The sequence below is a fragment of the Stylophora pistillata genome, chromosome 12, assembly GCF_964205215.1.
Source record: "Stylophora pistillata chromosome 12, jaStyPist1.2, whole genome shotgun sequence".
NCBI classification, from domain to species: domain Eukaryota; kingdom Metazoa; phylum Cnidaria; class Anthozoa; order Scleractinia; family Pocilloporidae; genus Stylophora; species Stylophora pistillata.
Window position 1 is genome coordinate 1,887,068 of NC_142530.1, and position 20,568 is coordinate 1,907,635.

The 20,568-nt window shown below is 37.2% G+C and overlaps 3 protein-coding genes and 1 long non-coding RNA gene across 5 annotated transcripts; 2 read left to right on the forward strand and 2 right to left on the reverse strand.

The window, feature by feature from the left end:
- The first annotated feature begins 440 nt into the window (after positions 1-440).
- Positions 441-12,459, forward strand: LOC111320862 (upstream-binding protein 1). Of its 2 annotated transcripts, none has more exons than XM_022923585.2 (19): positions 441-750; positions 1,518-1,610; positions 2,252-2,380; positions 2,918-3,006; positions 3,720-3,790; positions 4,983-5,088; positions 5,474-5,580; positions 5,821-5,860; positions 6,002-6,111; positions 6,293-6,361; positions 6,940-6,981; positions 7,166-7,215; positions 7,520-7,679; positions 8,051-8,144; positions 8,759-8,849; positions 9,146-9,316; positions 9,807-9,846; positions 10,279-10,330; positions 10,474-12,459. In XM_022923585.2, exons 1-19 carry the CDS (start codon positions 623-625, stop codon positions 10,506-10,508), a joined length of 1,677 nt encoding a protein of 558 aa, XP_022779320.2. In that variant the 5' UTR covers positions 441-622; the 3' UTR covers positions 10,509-12,459. The 2 variants fall into 2 exon arrangements, with proteins under 2 accessions (XP_022779320.2, XP_022779321.2); XM_022923586.2 differs by having other exon boundaries at positions 722-750; positions 2,278-2,380.
- On the reverse strand, positions 7,174-18,218 carry LOC148718361 (uncharacterized). Its single transcript, XR_015993625.1, has 3 exons — positions 17,297-18,218; positions 8,691-8,866; positions 7,174-7,318 (listed from the first exon to the last, which is right to left on the reverse strand). It is a non-coding gene; the product is annotated as an uncharacterized LOC148718361 (long non-coding RNA).
- On the reverse strand, positions 13,147-16,594 carry LOC111320827 (uncharacterized). The gene is made up of 2 exons (XM_022923526.2): positions 15,314-16,594; positions 13,147-14,713 (listed from the first exon to the last, which is right to left on the reverse strand). The coding sequence occupies exons 1-2, from the start codon at positions 16,344-16,346 to the stop codon at positions 14,070-14,072; spliced, it is 1,677 nt and encodes a 558-aa protein (XP_022779261.1). The 5' UTR covers positions 16,347-16,594; the 3' UTR covers positions 13,147-14,069.
- On the forward strand, positions 16,813-20,432 carry LOC111320828 (cytochrome c oxidase assembly factor 3, mitochondrial-like). The gene is made up of 2 exons (XM_088740079.1): positions 16,813-17,027; positions 19,453-20,432. Exons 1-2 carry the CDS (start codon positions 16,874-16,876, stop codon positions 19,503-19,505), a joined length of 207 nt encoding a protein of 68 aa, XP_088596205.1. The 5' UTR covers positions 16,813-16,873; the 3' UTR covers positions 19,506-20,432.
- Positions 20,433-20,568: the final 136 nt, after the last annotated feature.

The window sequence follows — 20,568 nt, forward strand, 5'->3', positions numbered from 1 at the left end:
GAACAAGAACATATCCGATGTGTTAAATAGAGAGCTCCAAGCAATGAAGGAAAAAGTGAAGTATATGAACGTTGTCATAAAAAAACTGTAAAAAAATCGGTGCTTTTGTAATCATTCAGTGGTCTCGGAGCAAATAAATAAAAGCTTGTTTGTTACCCAAGATGCCAATTTTTAACTTAAGAGGGAGGGGGTAAGAGAAGGAGAAAATGGCGAGGGGAGGGGGAGGGGGCGATTATTCGAGGGAGGCGATTATTTTAAATATTTCGGTCAAAGAGGGGTGATTATTCTAGGGAGGCGATTAATCGAGGGACGGCTATTATTCGAGGAAATACGACAAATTCCAAGTATGTCTTCAAATATCTGTAGCACGCTATGCATGCCTATGTTTATTTGATTTACGATCATCAAAGCGAGGTTAGTCTCGTACCAGTCCCCACGATTGAGTAGAACACGTGCAAGTTGCTTTGATCCGTGTTGAACTGTCATTCTACAAAACTTTCAGCGTTCTTATCCAATTTGTCGCCAACATATCCTGTCCACTTATACGTGAATGGGTAAAATAGCATTGATGATCTCAAACTGATGTACTCTTGAGGGCGAATGCCGTAAAAATCGCCTCAAGATGGCAAGCAATACAAGCTGGCGAATGGACGACATGGATGGCGGTTTGGACGGTGGACTCGCTTCAGAATTACTGAATCTTACTGGTCTTGGCAACGAGTATGGAGCGGATGGTGCATATAACATGAGGTGTGAATAAAATAATTTCAATTACTAACAGGGAATGGCTGCTGTGTACCTTCTGATCAAGTAAAACATAACTTGAAAAAATGAACATTTTTTTTGTTCTTATCCATATACAGCTCTCTCTGAAAACTGCCTCGATTTTTTTGTCGATTAGGAATGTAAGCTTAGATTTTTCTATCCGAGTAAGAAACCTTCTGTCGCTATATCTTGTTGAAAAAGACACGGGTGGAATTTATTTACAAGTAACTTTGAATGTAACAAAGTATAAGTTAAGACTTAATTGTACCTGAATAATTATGATAAGACAGGTTGGGGATTGGGCAAATTTGAAATCTACAACCCAGCTTGACTTTGCGATTGAAATAAATCTGACTATTTTTCCCAGCAGCAAAGATTGGAAAAAAAAAAAACATTTGTATTCCCAACCATTTAAGTAGCTTTGACTCCATTGCTGACCTCAGAAGAATGCTGGCTGCTTGTAACATTTGAACTTTTCACTCCCAAGATCTCATCAATAATTCTCCTTTCTTTCTGCAATACAATCCCTATGATGGCAGTTTGGAGAATGCGGGGAAAGAGTACCATATAACCCCATACATTAATTATGCATTCCACTTCTTTGTCTTTCACGACAAAACTTTAAAAACAAAGTCTACTAGTCTGAATGCATAATTAATGTATGGGGTTATATGGTACTCTTGTCGAATGTGGAACTGGATCAATTAATAATAAAATAATCGGTCTCTCTTTCCTTTTTTTTTTGTTCAAAGTGATGTCCTCAACTTGCCGATTTTCAAGGATGAGCCTCCCGGTGGTCCCCTAAACATGGACACCATTGGCTCTATTTCTTCTGCAGTGACAGAGTAAGTGCGTCTTTTTGAAGTTGTCATGATCAGTGTCACTCTCATTAGGAATGTTTGATTAAATCTTAGTTCTTAGACATCACACTGTGAGTTCTTATTGTATAGAATGAAAATTTGGCTGGTTTAAATTTTTTGTTCTACCATTAATCTTTGAAAATGAGATCACCATAGTAACTGAGCAACGTCTCACTTCCAGGCATGTGGAAATAATAATTAACCCTTTTTACCCTTAAATCAGCATGTATATTCTCGATACTCTTCTCTGTACATTTCCTCTGGAAATGACAGGGAGAACTTGTTTGAAAATCAGGAGCTTCCTAAATTGATGATTATTTCCTTTTTTCTCATGACCTTTACATTTCATTGAAGGGTTATATTGAAATGAGAAATTAAAAGCAAGTCACTCGTAGGGGTTAAGGGTTAACCAAAATGGCAGAGAGGGAAACAAAGCAAATGACCTAGCAAAGTAAATTAAGGAAAAGGACTTGACAGTCCTTCTAGAAACATTCATGGAGCTCCCAACATCACTCTGGCAGAACTGTTGTATCCTTTTGGTTTTGACCTTGTCTACATTACTTTTAGCCGTATGATAAAGAAACAATAATCTTGGTGAATTGTTCTTATTGTTTGTATTATCCTAGAGTAAATGCTGAGTTGAATTCTTTAGACTCTGCCCTCCAAACAAAGCAGGAAACTCCCATGGCTTGTGGCATGTCACCTTCAACGCAGTCATCACCAATGTCATCTGCTGGAGGTTTAGAGGGTAAAAGGTAAGTACCAAGTAAGCTTGGTTGATTTCTGTCATGCCTTCATTATTGACAGTTTTCAAATCTGTTGAACCCTGAATTTTTCTGAATATGTAAAGTAGAATTAAGGATGACTACTTTATTTTGAGAGCCAGGAAAGAAAACCAACTGTGTTTGTGGTGCAGTAAAGCCACAAGGGTTGTTTGTGTTTACTTTATTTTGACTAACTTCTGCCACTTTTTGCAACTCCAACACCAACATTGTCCAAATATTACAAACTTTGTAGGTCCACTCCAAGCGATTTTTTTCTTGAGTAGGATGAAACAGGGCAAGATGAGTCCATGTTGCCCACTTGAGTAGCCAATCAGAAGAAAATATTTGCTTCATATTTTCCATGGGTGTTATCAGGAATATAGTAATTAGTTTCATTTTTCATAGTTACTCTGTAGATTTGATTTTCATTTTTGAAAGCAATAAATAATGTTGACTTTGTGATACAGGTTGTTTTAAGTCCATCGTCCTCTGACTCACGTTTTTGATATTTTTCACTTATACCTGCAGTCTGAGTTATGGATTTATTTACATTCTGAAAGCACCAACTTCTCCTACAAAGCGTCTTGAAGAGGACTCCTTAACTTACCTTAATCAAGGTATTCAACCCTAAGATCAGCATGTATATTCTCCATACTGTTCTCAGCACATTTCCTAAGGTGCTGACAAGGAGAGTTTGTTTAACAATCAAGAGCTCTTTTAGTCTGTGATCATTATTTTTCTTTATATTTGTGACCTAAATGTTTGGTTCAGGGATGATGTTGTTAGGAGAAATTAGATGCTGGTCAATATTCAAGAGCTTGTGTAGTTGGTGATCACTTCGTTTATCTTGTGACCTCAGTGTAATTCAGAGGTGATATCCAAAGGAGAGGTTAGACACTCCTCGCTATGAGGGGTAAAAGAGTTCAATTACTAACAACTATTTGACTGTTATTGTAGTTTCTTCAGATTTTAGAAATTTCTATGCTGAAAATGATTACTGACAAAGAGTGTTTCCCCATGTATGAAAGCAATCCTCATAGTGATGAACCCTACTTATGTAGTAGTGGAAATAAGGCCTGGAAAAAATTCAGGCTTGTAAGGGATTTGAACCTATGACCTCTGCGATATGGGTGCAGTGCTCTGCCAATTGAGCTAACAAGCCAACTGGGAGATGGTCATTATGCTGAATATATGATGTTTCCCCATATTGATATTGTCTAGTTACAAGAAGAATTCACTTTTCCTGTTGTCAGTCAAAATAGATGCACCTTGAATGAAAAAGCTTGTCTATTATGCTCAGAATTTACAAATCATCTGGTTTTGTTTCCAGGGCAGGCGTATTTGATGGAAATGATGTACCTCCCAGTGGAGGCTGCGAAATTTGAGGGCAAACATTTAAAAGTAAGGAGATTATTCATACTTAAGTTCTCTATTGTGGTTAAAACCAGTTTTTATGTCTGTATGATTTTAGAGAGAGTATTTGTTTCATTTTCTCCTAAAGTAATAGTGTTCACCCTTTCACTCCAAGATCTTGTTAGGAATTCTCCTTACTGTCTGCTATATATTCTTATGCTGTTAGTTTGGAGAATTTGGCATTAGATTAACTAGTTTTCTCCAAATTAATATTTTTCTTTATTCTCATCACTTGTCAGCTTCGTATTGTACTGATCTTGTGAGGAGAAATTCTGTTCAGGTCAATCGTGAGAGTTAAAAGATTAACTTGTTTAAAATTGAAAATTGTGTAAGCATTTGAAAGTTTGACTACATTTTAACCCTTAATCTGTCAAAATTAGTTGAATAATTATAGAGATTTTAAGACTATTTTAAGAAAAAAATCCTTAAAATTCAAGATTTTAATAAAGGTAAAATATTTGCATGTTCTATTTCACTAACAGAACTGTCTGATTCACCAGTCTGTATAAGGCTCGTCCATACTGCTTTCGTGATCTCCTTCTTCCCCCTCAAAGTCAGAGATGTCGCTATCCTCGGGAATGTCCATAATAATTCTGGAAATTTCCTCTGCTCGCTTGCCTTGTCGCCATGTTGAAATCGCTCTTTGAAAGTTTTACTAAATTTGAGCGAAAACTTACTCAAGTATATATGATTCCAAACTTAAAGTTAATTTTACCTGCGTCATGTTTAAATACCCTTGAGGACATTTAAATCGAAGGTTCGAAGAAAAAACATCAAGTTCAAGAGAAATAATGCAGCAAAGTCTGGAAAAAATTTCGGCACATTCGTATACAACCTCAGATATGAAAATGAGGCTAAAGTCTGACCTGAGAGCACTCTACTTCATGCAAACAACGATATTTGTCCATGACATCTCATAACCCACACTTGACAGATAAAGGGTTAACTCTTTTACTTCCATGAGTGATCAAGACAGAATTTCTCCTTACAATAGAAATACAGTATCAAGCAGACAAGTGATGAGAATTAAGTACGATATAAATAAGGGGATTATTGATTGATTTAATACCAAATTCTCCAAACCAACATCAGAATGATTGTATAGCAGACAGTGAGAAGAATTGAATGAGGTCTTGGCAGTGAAAGGGTTGGTGAAATTTTCCTTCCTTTAACTTGACAGAGTGTGATGAAGCTGTGCTTTTATGAGAGGAAACTTCAAGTCCAAGAATCTGAAAAATATGAAGAGTGGAAAAACAACAGGCCGGCTGACAGAATATTGGAAATAGGTTCTTATTTTTAACTTTTGTTGTCAGATTCTTCGCACATGTCACACGCGGACCCACGTGAAATGACGTGTTTTAGCGATTCATTATGTAATGTTTTTTTTGTACAGTGGACCTTTGATCTAATCGATTGACATTTGAAACTAATTAATGTACATTAACTTGATCAGTGCTTTTAGCGAGACAAGACATTCGTCGACATCGACATCTAGGTTAGGTTGTACTGTAAATAGGCACAAATCAGATTAAATCAATTTCAATTACAGTTTACGACTCGAAGTTTATTATATTTGTTGGCCGATTAATTAAGGATTTCTGTTTGTTTTCATCTTGAATAGAACTAAATGTGTAAATTTTATACTTTTTTTGCTATTTTTTATTGTTTTAGATGTTCCCATGTCAAGTGGTGTTTCGAACATCAGAAGTAAAGGAAACTTGCTCAATTGTTATGAATTTGAGTGGGATCCAAGCAAAGGGGCTGAAGTTTATGTAATTGTAAGCAGTCATTCCTATCTTGTTTCTGACAATTTTTGTCTTCTACATCTTCTTCATCCTCTCAACGCATGTACTACACTACCGCTGTGTGACACTGCCGCTGCATGACACTACTGCTGCATGACACTACTGCTGCGTGACACTACCGCTGCATGACACTACCTCTACATAACACTACTGCTGCGTGACACTACCGCTGCATGTAACTCAAAAAACTCTTTTTCCCTCCTTTTTGTTCAGATCAACTGTGTCAGCTCAGAGTTTACCAAGGGAAAGAGTGGTGAGTGTAGCAATAAAAATGTTTTTTTCAGCATTGAGAAATTATTGTAGTTTCTATAAAAATTGTTACATGTTTCAGATTATTTCTGAAGCATTTCTCAAGCATACTTTGCATTTAACAAAAGTCACCATTTTTTCACAGGTGGAGAAAGTGGTGTCCCATTCAGATTACAAGTAGACTCGTTCTCTCCCAATTCATTGACTGACGCTCTTCCCATCCACAGTGCGGGTTGCCAAGTCAAGGTGTTCAAAGTGAGTCTCGACTACTTTGTCCAATTTCCATGAGCCTTCAGTGATGCTTGCTATCATCGACAACCTTTAGAAGGTCTCAGATTTCTGTATCCCAAGCCCTCCCAGTTTCTGTGTTGAATTATAGAAAATTGCTAGATGTACTGGGCATGATTAATATAGTGTCTGTGATCCTTTTGTTCAGTCCAAAGGTGCTGATAGAAAGCTGAAAGTTGAAATGCAGAAACTGGAACTTAAAAATAAGGAAGATTTGGTAAGACTGCCAGTTAAAGTTCCCCCTTTCCTTTCAAAGAATGTTGCCTGAAATTAGTAAGCACTCTGTTGACACTAGGCAACATTGGAAATGGAGGAGAAGAGGGGAAGTTAAAGAAAAAAATCAAATAAGGAGAAGAGTGTGCTAAGACTACTCTTTGTTGGTGTAAGTAGCATATGATTTCAAGATATACCACATATGAAAGCCTGTACATTCCTCTTTCTGTTTTGAATATTAGAAGGTGAAATGTCCACTGTGAATGATATTGATTAAAGTTGGAAACCAGTTCAGAAGAAAATCATTATCTGCTTTGTGACTCTCAGTGTGTTTCTTGTAACCTCCCCCACCCCCTCCCTCTTTCTTATGCAAGCTCCTTTAGCATCCAAACTCCCTCAGCCTAAGGGAAGAGGGGGAGTGGTAACCATGCAATTTAGAAAGTCAGAGTAATTAGTCTGAGTGTTAATGACATCTGGTGGGTGTAAACAAAGTTGACCGATCAATTCTTAACCATCCCTAGTCACTTCTGTAAAAACATTTTTCCAAAGTTTTTTAATTCATGAATGAATGTTTGTTTCCAGGATCAGTTGAGACCCATAAGTGCTTTCACAGAACTAACAGAAGTAGGTCAAGCCTGTTGAAATAATTATCATAATTTATTATTCTTTTCTAAGGATTTGAAGATCATGAAGATCACTCAGTAGTTTATCCACTCACTGCTTTCAGACTAGTGATTCCTTTGAGATGATTTGTACCCAGTGCTTTCAAACATTTCCCACTGAAGGTATCTCTCTCACCTGTTTTCAGCTTCCACTGATTATAGAGGAGGACAACAATTCTTGCTGGATGTCTCCAGGGTAATGAAAGACTTTTTCTTTGTTTTTCTGTATATTGCTTTTAAACTCTAAGAGCACTTAGTCGGTGGCATTCAATCACATCTGTTATTGAAGGGTCTGAGAGCTGACAAAAAAAAAAAAAAAAAAAACACTTCCTCAATTTATTTCTAATTGGAAACTGGCATCTAATATGTTTATTCTGAATATATTTTTTTTTAACTTACTACAGAGGATAAGGTGCATTTAATCAACTAGTTGTTAATTTGCATGTAAAATTTTTAGTTGTTGCTAATGATTGGTCAGTAATGATTGTTTTCCTGTATAGGTCAGTTGCTGGCTCCATGTCTTCTCCATCTCCAGCAGGCCAGGTCATGGCAACAACCCTGTCGTCACCCTCATCAGTAATGTCTTCACCACCTCCAGCCCTACAGATGTCACCATCTAGTAGTGGGCTGTCCAATTCACCCTCCACAACATGTGGAATGGTAGGTAACAACATTTCCATTTATTGCGTAACTCACTTTATGAGTGTGATCATTAAAACAAGGAAGTCAATAGAAGTAAAAGGGTGCCCTTTGACTCTTGGGATGGGTGTGTGTGGTTGGTGAAGAATTTGAAATTTGAAACTCTCTTAGATTTGATTTCCAGCATTCTCAGATAATATCTGAATCTGGTAATTTATTGTAGCCAGACATTGATGTTAGAATAAGTTAAAAGTTATTTGTTTCCTCTCTTTGATCACAATTTACAAAGTAGCCGCCAGTGCAATATCAAGATTGCTTGTGTCAGAGGTAGATAAACCATCTAGTACTGAATATCAATTAGTGTAATCTGTTATGATAATTGCATCTTTCAGGGATTGACATCAGAGTCTTCTGTCGATGAAACTAGAGTCTGGTTACAAAATAACAGATTTCAAAACTACCTAAACTTGTTTGCCAACTACACAGGTCAGTAACAGAATGAAGCTGTAGCTTGAAGGATGCACTAGAGAATAATTTCATTTTTACTGCAGCAGGGGTCTCAAGAGTAGAGAGTGTAGGTAATGATGACGGCAAAGCCATGAGCAACTGTAGCTAAAAAATGAACTCATATTTTACCTACAAATCTCGCGATACTCTAAAGACAGTGCTAAATTAGAAATCGAAATTTAAAAAAATTCGCTATTATTGTTCATGTTCTCCAAACAAAGCAAAGTTTGGTCATTTCTTGTTGTGGTTTTGCAGAGGATGCAAAGAAATTCTACAAACATTTAAAACTTGTGCACAGCCATTGTTGTGCTCATATACCTTTAGTCTAGTGATTTTCCAGTTGCTTTGCTGGTTTTCCCTAACTCCCTAACAACTGATTACTTGCTTTTAGTGCTGCCACCTAGAGAACCTCTCTACAGCACAGCTTCCTACTGCACTATCAACAGCTGCTTATGGAAAAAGTTTAAAACCCTTAGTGGGGTTAGAAAACTTTGCTTAAGGCAAATTTCTTTAGTTGCAACTTACCTGCAAGGATCATTTCTTTAACTGTTGAGTAATGCATTGCAACAATACTGGTTGCTTTTTCTCTTAAGGTGGTGATCTTCTTAGATTAACCAAACAAGACATGGTCCAAATCATGGGGCCTGCTGATGGTATACGCTTGTATAACTCGCTTCAAGCAAGGTGATTGTGATGGTTTCCTGGCATACAAATCATTGCAGAATTATTTTGTTTTGGTTAATGAGAAACCATGTTGTTAAAGGAGAAGTATGCACAAGAAACCATTAGTAATGATATTTTTGTCTTCATGGTTTACTTCCTGCTACATGCTACGATACCAAGAGGTTTCTCTTTTGAATCTCATAAAAGGTCAATGACATAATTTCACATTTACTTCTTAAAGGGGAAGAAACTAAACACATGATGTCCAGGGCATACTCCTTCAGATTAAATTAATAGTTTTTCTTTTTTTTTTCTAGGGCTGCTCGTCCACTTCTAACAATGTACATTTGCCTGGAATCAGCCCAACAGAACTCGGGGATGAAAGAATACTATGCTATGTTTCTGGAAGTTCTTAGTCTCAGTGAATTAAGAAAGAAACTTGCGTTAAAATGTAACCTAAATGCTGAGCAGATTGTTGCTTTATACAGGTAATTTAGCAGAAATGAAATCCTGCATTTTATGTCGTGTGATGATCATGTAGTGACTCTAATTTATAGGTGGATAATTAACAATTATTCCATGAGCACGCATTGGATATGAGGTAATAGATAGTCAACAAGGCGCGTAGCGCCGAGTTGGCTATAATCATCTCATATCCAACAAGCGCGAGTGGAATAATTGTTTTATTTAAAAGAAATGCCTCCCAAGATATTAGACAAATCTTCTGGCTCCGGTTCTTCAAAGGGCAGATAACGCTATCCAGCAGATAAATTGCTATCCAGCGGATAAGTGTAAACAAAACGTACTGCGCTATCCACCGGATAGAGATTTATCCAGTGTATGGTGTTATCCATCCTTCGAACAACTGGGGCCAGAACTTTATTTTGTAAGAAGAAACCGGATGTTACAATGTACAGATTTTTTAATTATGACATTCCAAAGTTGAGTAATTGTGATTATCTTTTTTTTTTTTCATAGACAAGGGCCAACAGGAATTTATGTATTAATTGACGATGAGGTAAGAATCAACACAAGAACCAACAGTTAAACTTTATCTCAACCCTCCCTATTTAGGGGGTGCTTAGAGAAAACCACCAAAGAGACTTCATAATAGACTTCTAAATTCTTCGTCAAAATTGTCCCATATTATATTCCCTAATGAAACAGGAGGAGAAGTGCATGTTTTATCAGAAGTATGTCAGAGTTTTATCGTGCACACCCTTTCCTTTGTTGTAAACCTATTCTGTGCATTAGACCAGTCATAGTTGAGAACTGGACATGTCAAATACATTTTTGCCACAAGCCTTGTTTGAATTGAACGTGTTTGAATAGAAAGATTAATTAATGGAAGCTTGTGGAGGGTGGAATCTAAAGGTCTGGGGTTTTTCTTTTTTTCCATGTGGGCGACAAGACTGAAAGAATAGATTGAATTTTTTTTTTGCTGTTTTAGATGGTCAGGAATTTTGTGGATGAAGGACATTTTATTGTACAACTAGTCAGAGGTAAGGTCTTAAATTTAATAATGAATTGAACATGTGCTCTTACCACAATACACAATGTATTAATTCTTCAGCCTTCTCTTTCTTTCGGTAATTTTCTGAAGCCATTCTTGAAAATAATCTCATTCTTTGCTTTTTGTTTCCAGATGATGATAATACATATCAACTTGTTTTAAAATAAAACCAGGAAATTACCAGAACAAGGCCATGAATTCATAGTAAGATACTCACAATGTGGATGTGAGTGATTATCAGGCAAATTGCAGGGGTCCTCACTTGAAGGAATATTTGAACAGAGTTGTCTTCCTGGAAAAGGAGTTGTTGAGGTTGTATGGGGTGGAGAGAGAGAGAAAGAGACAAGTCAGGATCAAAACATCATTTTGCTGGCATGCTGAACCTTTGCTGGAATTATGGTGAAGCCATTGACAGAATGGTCAAAAATGGTTTAAAGTGTTGTTTCAGCTGTAGGAGTTTTGTTATGTAGATTTCTGGTGGATATTGTGTGAACAATCGACAGACTTAATTGATGGAGGCATGTCACAAGCAAGACAAGGGAAATAGAAATCGCTGAGCAGTTGCTGGCATGTATGAACACAGTTTTAAAGAAAAAGAAAATAATTATTTAAACTTTCATGATCACTGGTTTAAGAAAGTGGAGAGCAATTTGTATTACACAAGAAGAGATTTTGTTGGCAGAAACAGTTATAACTCTTCCTTTCTGTGTGGCCAATGCGCAGGATGCCCTCACCAATCTTTCTTGCAGTGTTTGGTTCAAACATAATTTTCCTTAAAAAGTATCATATCTCAAAATATCCCTCCGGCATAGGAAGTGAGTATTCAAGTATTCCTGCTTGTAACAATGATTAGTACGAAATTGCTGCAGATTCCCAGAACAAGAATAATTGTAATAGGTTGTCCAACCAGAAAGACTAGCTGGAAGAAAAACTGCCCAAATTGTTATGCCACTTTAAAGCAGCTGAGAAAAAAAAAAAAATTACTCAAAACTTATTGAAATTATCATGATATCTTGTAATATTGATACTCGAGCTAAAAGCTAAGTGTCCGGTTTTGTTGGTTTTATGGTTTAAGTTACATTGCCTTTGAGGCATTTTACACATCAGCATTCACCTTTCAAGCACTATGGATTTTTTATTTTTGTAATGCAAAGAATCAAATGAAAGTTAGGCAATTTTTCCACACATTGTATTCTTTTTACTAGTTTTAGCTTAACCATTCTTCTACCTCGTTAATCAAAACTTTGACATTATTCCCAAAGTGATTGGTCGTCAGTAGTGCAATTTAGGCTGTAATCATACTCGTGATTATCTAATTAGACTCCTGCTTCACAGCCCTCCGATTATGTTATGAATTTTTACTAGTTTGAACTTTTCCATTCTTCTACATCATCGATCAAAACTGTGACAAAATTCTCAAATGTGATTGGTCATCAGTAGAGCAATTCAGGCTGTAATAATACTTGTGATTGTCCAATCAGACTCCTGCTTCACAATCCTCTGGTTTTTTCAACCACTCCGCTGTATGATTAGTAATAATTAGTTGTAGGAATGAGTGGAGTTCAACCCAGTCTGTAACCATATGTCAAGTGATTAACAAAATCACATGACCCCAAAGGGGGAGTCTGATTTATTAAATTGCAAGTATCTTTCCAGATGGAACAGGATGACATGAAGTTTTGTTATCATATAATCAAAGCTATCATGACAAAACATGAGAAACCAACTAGCTATTTGGTAGACATTTTTGTTTGATGCATACTGTCCAATTACACAGGCATGATCCATTTATTGTCCAATTACACTGTCCAATTGCAAGCATGATGCGTACTCTGTCCTCTTAGTGCTCAAATCAGGCCAGTGATAACCAATTGGATGTAAGAATTTTTTATAGTTTTGAATTAAGGACCAAATTGAAGCCATTATGGGCCCACCACCATCTTCAAGAGCTTGGCCAAAATATTTGCTAAATAAATATATGTTGTGTGTAGATTCACAGGGTAATATAAAACAATCTCACTGATATGGGAAATGCAGCTCAGCAGAGAAAATCTTTATGTCCTCTTGTTGATTGATAAATGATAAATTATTTTTTGCTAATTATAGTATTGAAGGCTAGTTATCTTAATCATTAGAACTAATGTCTCCAATGAGAAATACGAAGCAGCCTGAGAATTTTTGCGATAATCCTCCCAGTTTTCTTGGGCCTGAGTCTCAAGTTTTTGTTGGTTACATTTTAACAAATGGTAAACATCACAGCATACACTATTGAGTTATGGATGCACGCGGGAGGTTGCTAAGCACGAAAGAAGCGTAAAAGTCGCTCAAGGCGATAGCCGAGAGCGACTCTAGCTTCTGGAGTGCTTAGCAAACCTCCCAAGTGCATCCATAACTCAATAGTGTTCGCTGTGGTGTTTACCATTTGTTTTCTATCATAACATTGATACATTGTAGCTAAAGAGTTCCCTTTTATTTAATAAATCTTACGTGACCAGAAAAAACAAGCACGCGCGGAAAAATAGTCTTTGCATTTGCTCACGTCAGCAGCATACACCCATGGGCAAATGGGGGACGCTAAATTGACCAATCAGAGCGCACGCTTTACTTTGGTTATGTTATAAGAACTGATAGGATGCGATTATCTGGGAAGAAGAGACAGCCTCTGGTGTTACAGATTTGTTGTCATGGTTAAAAGTGGCACACCAAAATGATGATAGGAGGCTAGTCACTCTTGGGAATTAAAACACTGAAAATGAGTTACCATCTTGTGCAATTCTACAGCTGAAAAAAGGAAAACACATCCTGTCCTGTTCCAATTTTTTTTAATAATCATTTCTCAAGTCATTCTTTTCTCCAGTATCAGTGGAAAGGTACGTAATAGTACTTATAAAATTACATTTGTGTTTTATTTATACTAATGTGGAACTTTGGAGCTAAACAAGAATGTCTGAGAAACATTTTAATACACTATTTACAATATTTACATTATTCAACCTGTACGAAAAAAAACCTTTTGTTCTTAACATAAGAAAGATCTCACAGAAAGTAAATTCCTAGCAACAATATTCGAAGGGAGAATGTTGTGTATATAATTAAAAATTAATGAACGATGTTAAGCCGACATAATAAGTAAGTTTTTTTTTTTTTTCCCCTAATCTGTTGGAAATAATTGAAAAACTGAAACATTTTTAAGTTGCCTAACTTAAAAGTATCATAATGTGGACATTTCCGTATGGATTCTGAAAAGGTGATTGTTTCAACGCACTGAACAAAATAAGACTTGAAAATGTCTATAAACCAAATAAATAAAATTTCTTCATCACCTCTTAAAACACTCTAAGTTTGCACATGTTGCTTCCAAAATATTAGTGAAACTCGTTTTGCAACTAAGAGGTCAGAGGTGCTGTGTCTTTCAAACACCAGAAGCAGATGGGAATAATATCCTGATACTTCACACATGCCTACTACACATTCTTAAGGGTACCAACAAACCTAAACTTCTTTGCATTCTTGAAATAAAACACCAACTGGCTACAGAGTTCTAGTTGAGGCATCACCAAGACAAGTTACCTACAGTTCCAATGTGCAGCTTACTGCAATATTAACCTTTCCTCAATTTTCACATTGTCTCTTCAGAAGATGTTTTGAAATCTGCATCTTCAGTTCTCTGACCTGCAAGGCCTGACACTATATTCAAAATTCTTACCTAACAAAACTCTAACTAGTACTTAGTCACTACTGTGGCTGTTTTGCTTCTTCTTAGATTCACTGTCTATATTTTTCCCTACAAAGATGCTACCATTAGCCCCTTGGAAAATGGTATATTCTTTTGATGAAAGAGGACGGCCACTTTCATCTCGTAAACTTTGAAACAGGTGGTCCTGCAGTTCATTGACTTTCTTCTTGTAATAAGCATTTTCAGCTAAGAGTTTTTGCCTTTGTTTGATGATTTCCTCTTTCTTCTTTCTCAGACTTTCAATGTCTTCTTCTATGTCACTGACAACATCAATCTTTCTTTTACGACACAAACGGGCGGCAACCTTGTTCTTTCCTCTTCTACGGATGTCCCTGGCCTTCTGTGCATCAGGCTCTGAAAGTGTTTCCAAAAAGTTGCTGAATTCACTAATACTCATGTCAACTATTTCATCTTCTGATGCTGGGAAGCGTGATGCCCCTGCTGCTGCGATAGCTGGGCATGCCCCACCAAAATCCTTAGGAGCAGTTGAAGGTGTAAACCTGGTAGATGTACTTGCTGGGCATGGCACACTTGGAACACTCACAATCTCAGGTTTTTCTTGTTTGATGTTTGCACTGGTTAAGGGTGGAAAAGAATGACTCTGCCAGTCTCTGGTAGTTTGAGGAAGCAGGGATTCTGAAGACAAGACAAAAAGCAAATCATTAAAATACTAATAAAACAGTAATACATGCTACTATTGACATTTGCTGGCCCAACATAAAAAATATTTTAGGTCACACCCTGTTCAAAGGCCCCTGCAGACTGAACTAGAACTTTAATTTCCTTTTCAAAAGAGGGCATTGCAAGCTCTCAAATTTACAATACAATAGTCACCTATGACGTACGGGAAGATAATTTGGTGAAGCGTGAGCGACAGCTGAAAGGAAACTGGAAGCTCGATATTGGTGGTTTTTTTTACAACAACCTATTGATTAATTCAACTGGTATTAATCACAAAATTGGGCTCCAAAATTAATATTTAACAAACAAAACAGAAACTGTTTCCAGGGAAAGGAGACAAATATTTATAAACTCTAGTCACGAACAAACCATGATAATCAATTAAGGAGGCTCAAGGAAATACATTTGTAATTCAAATTAACAGTCACAAAACCGAAAACGGAATTCTGTGCAACTCTAAGGAACTTGCGCTCGTGAAATTATGCGGTGTATGTGAATATTACCCGTGTGATAAGCACTTTAGCTGGTAACTTAATATCTAAAGGAAAAACGTACCAGTTGAAGGAAATCCGCTGTCATCTCTCGTGGCGGTGGCCTCTGAAAATACTGGCACCGGTTCTTGACCAAGAGGAAGCAGGCTATCATGTTTATTTTCGACCGCTTGTTGCCCCGCTGGTTTCGGGTCGAATATATCGAGGGGAAGTTCATCTAGATTGACTGCAAACGAGTCCAGGTCAAACACAGGGTCTGTATTTGGTCCCACTTCTTGCAGTTCTTCTTCTGTTGGCGCAAAATCAATTGAAAACGGGTCCGCGTTGAAGAACTGTTCCTCGAAGTTGAAGGTTTCCTCAAAAGGGTTCTTTCGATTGGGGTCGGAGGGCGAGTGAAACTCTTGCGGAGAGTTCGGGAACTTTCTGTAAGAGTCATCGGGGCTCGGCAATGGCTCGGTTTTAATGTTTGTATAGGGCAGTTCTTCTGACAAAAACGCTGCTTTCTTCTGAGGTGGTTCCCCATAGATGGCGTCGAGGTCGATATAATCTTCTAGTTGGAAGTCGATCGCGATAGACTTCAAATAGTCTTCTTCGGTCGGAGTGTAGCCAGCGGCACCGAAGTTGTCTGCTTCAGGGGCCTGTGTGTTTGTATAACTGGCTTCGTGTTGTGGTGAGCCACCGACAGAAGAAATAGCTGAAGGAGAACGACCGCCATCGGAGCTGTAACCGCTCTCTAACTCGGTACTAAACGAGGCTCTTGTCTCTCTTGGGGCGGTATGGCTTTCCCCGTTGAAAAGCATGGCAACTGCATCTGTATCAAACTGATTGTTGCCACTAGTGTGCCAATCGAGAAACTCATTTAGGGGATGCTGGACATTCGCTTCTTTAGGTGCTAGGTTGAAGTTGAAGTTGGTGGTGCTTGGAACGTGATTGTACGGAACAACACCAGTGAAATTCTGTGGGTATCCAATGTTCACAGGCATCGGCGGAGTTGTGTTCTGGCCGACGAATCCTTGAAGTTCGGGTCTCATCAGAGACAAGGCCATAGCAAGTTGCACAAATGTTGTGCCATCGAGGTATTTTTTTCCAACTACCATGATTCTTTCAACAGAAGGTAAAGATTGAGTAAATCACTAAAGTTTGTCAAAGTTGCTTTCTCGAACCTCTTTGTCCGCCTCTAATGATCGTATGTTCGACTAAAGTTCCTCAAGCAATCGAATAAATTCTTTCAGTTAACGATGGATTTACGTAATGTGTTGAGGGAGGGAAACTTTCAACTTTAGAATACCACTGCCACACTCACATAAGTTTGATATCTCGTGATCCTTTGTCGGAAAGAGCTGAGTCACTCTTTTTTTATAGTGGAACAAACTATTTTTGAATAGATGATGTCAGACTATGGAAAAAAATAAGAACAATAAAAATAACCAATGAACAGTGGCGAAAGTTCGCGTTCCCCAGATACGATCCAAATATTGATTGGTTCATATTTTATTGACGTCAATGTGACGCACTTCCAGGCACCCATCACGCAAGTGCCTCTCGTCTTGATGTCGAGACTTTCTAGGCCCACTGTATTCTAAAGCGGCCAGCGGAATAACGTCTTAACAAAAAATTGTACAAGATGGCGGACAAAGGAGAACAACGGTTTACAGAAGCTGAGAAGAGACAAATAGAAATTTGGAATAGACAGTTCATGCAAAAGAAGTACTTCGCACAGATCAGGAGAAGAAATATGATGGTATTCGGAGGTCTTTTAACTTCTGTTGCAGCCATTTGTATCCTTTTGCAGGCCAACACTAAGACTATTGCATCTATAATGTTAGCAGATAAAATTTTTATCTGCTAACATACAGCAGCGATTTTTGGCAGCAAGAGAGCATGATTACTGATATAGCTATAGCCATCTTTTTTATTGTGTGTGAACTTAGAAAATCTTCACAAAGACCGAAATTCAATCATCGCCTTTCGTGCTTGCATAAACACTCGTGTGCCGATATATCTTCATTTTATACCTTACATGTAAAGACAGCAAGGTGATATTTACCTCACGTGCATTAAAGCCAATCATAAAGCCGATATCTGTATAACTCTTACATTGGCTTCACCGTCGTAGGTACCCCGGCTTTGCTCACAATAGACGTATTGACGCAAGTGAAGAGTTGTTATATTGAACTGTAGTTTTCAAAGCGGTATTTGTAATCATTCGTGCATAAAGCATGTGGTGGTAGCTTTCCTTCTTCCCCGACAGTCAATTCAGACAGTAGGTTCCGTCTCCTCGTCGCACGAAACGTAGTCATGCCGCTTGTCACGGAAAAGTCCAAAAATTCCCTCACATTTTGCACGCCCGAAGCGAATTTTTCTCATTGAAATTGAGACACGGTTCATAGATCACCTCGACAGATATTTGTTTGAACGCTGATGCCTGTTTGAACCTTTGATGTCTTAATGACTGCACTCACAAGAGGGTCTGTGAATGTAGCGGGGTAATAAACGATATTTTTGACACATGTCTGCTCACCCAACTGGAACAGCATAGAGCCGGAAAAAAGTTCTCAGTGTCTGCCATTCTTTCTTTTGTGTGGATAGCTTGTTATTTAATGTTTTTGATCAATGGAACCACTGTTAAGATTTTAGCATCAATCAAACAGGGTGTTCATAATGCATAAGGCAGTTGGGTGTTTCTAATTAAGTAACTGTCAATGTTTACTTGCTCCCATCTCGAACCCTCCTGAAATCTAATAACACATGGAAACAGCTCATTGGCAGATACTGTAGAAAACAATTAAATTGTTTAACTCCTTTTTTTCATTCTAGAATTGTTTGTTAGAGTTAATCATTAACAGTATTATAATAACAAAGGCATTCTTTTCATGTGTTATGTGAAAGTACTCTGTTTGTTACAAGTATTTTGACCTCAGGCTGACTTGTTAGGTAGTGCTTTTCAGTTAAGTTTGTCTGTACACATGTTTTTGCTAGAAGGATTCATCATTCTTAACCCTTTTTAACTCCCAGAAATGGTTAACATGAAACTTCTCGCTTTTATATATCCATATATTATCCAGTAAACTTATCAGGTATCTTGATTAAACACCAAATTCTTGTAACTAGTTTACAAAGAAATGTGTAGCAGCTAGAGGGGAGAATTAATGATCAGATTTTGAGAGTGTAAGGGTTAATTCCATTACAGTCCACACATGAGATGACTCAAATTGATTTCATCTTTGTTTTAAAATAAGTTTTAGGAAAACAATTTTTTTTAATAAATTACCATATGTTATCAATGCTAAATGCCTATAGGGAATGCTTGGCTGTGTGGTTGTTGTATCAATATTTATGATTCAGAGCTAGAGATAAATGTAAATTCTTGCTTTTTTCAAGCTGATTTGTTGCTTAAGTATTGCTAAAGTTCTGTTGAATCTTGCCTTTTTACCACTTTTGGACAGGAATATCATTCCTTTCACATTGTCTGTCTTAGATGCGGATGTGGTTTCAATAGCATTAATGCAGTTACATCTGGCTATAGGAACCCTCTCACAACTTTATTCCTCTTACATTGTCTCAGTAACAGGAAAATTTCTTTGCCTTCAACACGTGGTTTTTTAAAGTGGTGTGGTTTTAAAAGTATTATTACTGGTGCTTATGACTACTTGACCACCCCAATTAATAAAATGTCATTCACTTTACCGTTGTGACTGCCACAGGAAAATCTGTATGTCTTGGACACAGGATGTGTTTTTTTTCAATAGATGTTGTTTTAAAAGTATTATTACAGATTCTTGCTATTTTACCACAGCCTTTAGAACCACAACTCTCTTCTTTTTCAATTCTCAATGCATCAGGAAAATCTGCTTCCTCAAGAAACAATAAACATCAGTTTTTTTTTTCGTTTCTTTTGTCGAGTGGGTTAATTTTTTTAAGTTTACAACAGTGGATCCTTACAGCATTTTCTAGGCCAAGGTCCAACTAGCAATAGTCCCTACTAGATGTCAAACGTTCCTTTGTAAATTAGACAGATATTTTGGTGTTATGAGGATAGTACTCCCACGTAATAAGCGTGTCTGCTCTCAAAACCTATTATCTAATCTCAAGTTACATGTTAGTCACATTTACAGAGAACACATTTTCATGCCTTAATAATTCAGGTATTTACTGGTTTCTACCAAACAAATTAACTTTGCTGATATCCTTAACTCGTTGTAGATGGATACACACTCTTTGCAACTAAACAGGAACACCTGGACTTTGAGGAGTAACAATTATGGATGCTGCAACAAAAGGGAATTGTTTGGTGCATAATATATGCATTCATGAACAACAGACTTAAGAAGGATTCTTAAACTTGATGCAAAGGCAGGCCTTGGTGTTTGTGTAGGGCAGAGGAAGAGTAGTAATGTCCATATAAAATTTAACTCATTTGAAGAGAATTCTTGAACTCATTGCCATGTCAAAGATGTGTTCTTTTAATTGAGATGGTCTTGATATTATAATAACTTACATTAAAAGCCTTTGCATCAGTCAATATCATGTTCATGTTGGACAAAGCTACTTTATTATATTCTATAAAATGTATTGTTAGGCTGGAGAAAGAACAAAGATGTCATTGAAGACCAAGAAGGAAAAACAATGAAGACGATTGTGAACGATGAACTTGAGTAGGCCAACATAACTTAGCGTAAGAAGGAACTTTTCAAAAACCTTTAACTCCCAAGATTTCAATGGTAATTCTCTTCACTGTCCACCATACAATTCTTGTAATGTTAGTCAGAAGAATTTGGTATTAGATCAACTAAGAATTCTTTGATAATGTTCTTTTTTTATAACTTGTCTACGCGAGATTGTATTTATATTTTGAGGACAAATTCTTTCTTTGTCACCCATGGGAGTTATTCATGCTTGAATTAGTGCCAAGGAGCTCATCATACTGGGTTCGGTTGTTCAAAGGGTAGATGATACCAACCAAGGATAAAACACTATCCAGGGGACAAGCATTAACAAAACACACTCTGCTATCCGCCGGATAGCAATTTATCCTGTGAATAGCATTATCCACTTTACAAATAACAAGGGCTTAACGAGTAAGGACCTCATGCTGAGATTAAAAATAAGAACAGGAAGAAACATGCATGGCTGACTGTGTGATGATGATGGTAGTAGCGTCAATAAACTATTTTTTAATGTAATGCAGAAAGCAAGTATTAATTTTGAGGAAACTGGAACAATGGGTTACACCTTTTTAAGGAGTACATGATTTATCCATGTCACAGCAAAATTCTGTGCATTGATTAGTGTTAAGTGACTTGCAGATATGGATTTTGA

Coding starts and splice junctions, on each gene's coding strand:
- LOC111320862 (XM_022923585.2), top strand. CDS start 623: ATGGCAAGCAATACAAGCTGGCGAATGGACGACATGGATGGCGGTTTG. Junction 6,362..6,939: donor TTAAAAATAAGGAAGATTTG/GTAAGACTGCCA, acceptor GTTTGTTTCCAG/GATCAGTTGAGACCCATAAG. Junction 6,982..7,165: donor CTTTCACAGAACTAACAGAA/GTAGGTCAAGCC, acceptor ACCTGTTTTCAG/CTTCCACTGATTATAGAGGA.
- LOC111320827 (XM_022923526.2), bottom strand. CDS start 16,346: ATGGTAGTTGGAAAAAAATACCTCGATGGCACAACATTTGTGCAACTT. Junction 14,714..15,313: donor CAGCGGATTTCCTTCAACTG/GTACGTTTTTCC, acceptor TCTTGTCTTCAG/AATCCCTGCTTCCTCAAACT.
- LOC111320828 (XM_088740079.1), top strand. CDS start 16,874: ATGGCGGACAAAGGAGAACAACGGTTTACAGAAGCTGAGAAGAGACAA. Junction 17,028..19,452: donor AACTTCTGTTGCAGCCATTT/GTATCCTTTTGC, acceptor AACTCGTTGTAG/ATGGATACACACTCTTTGCA.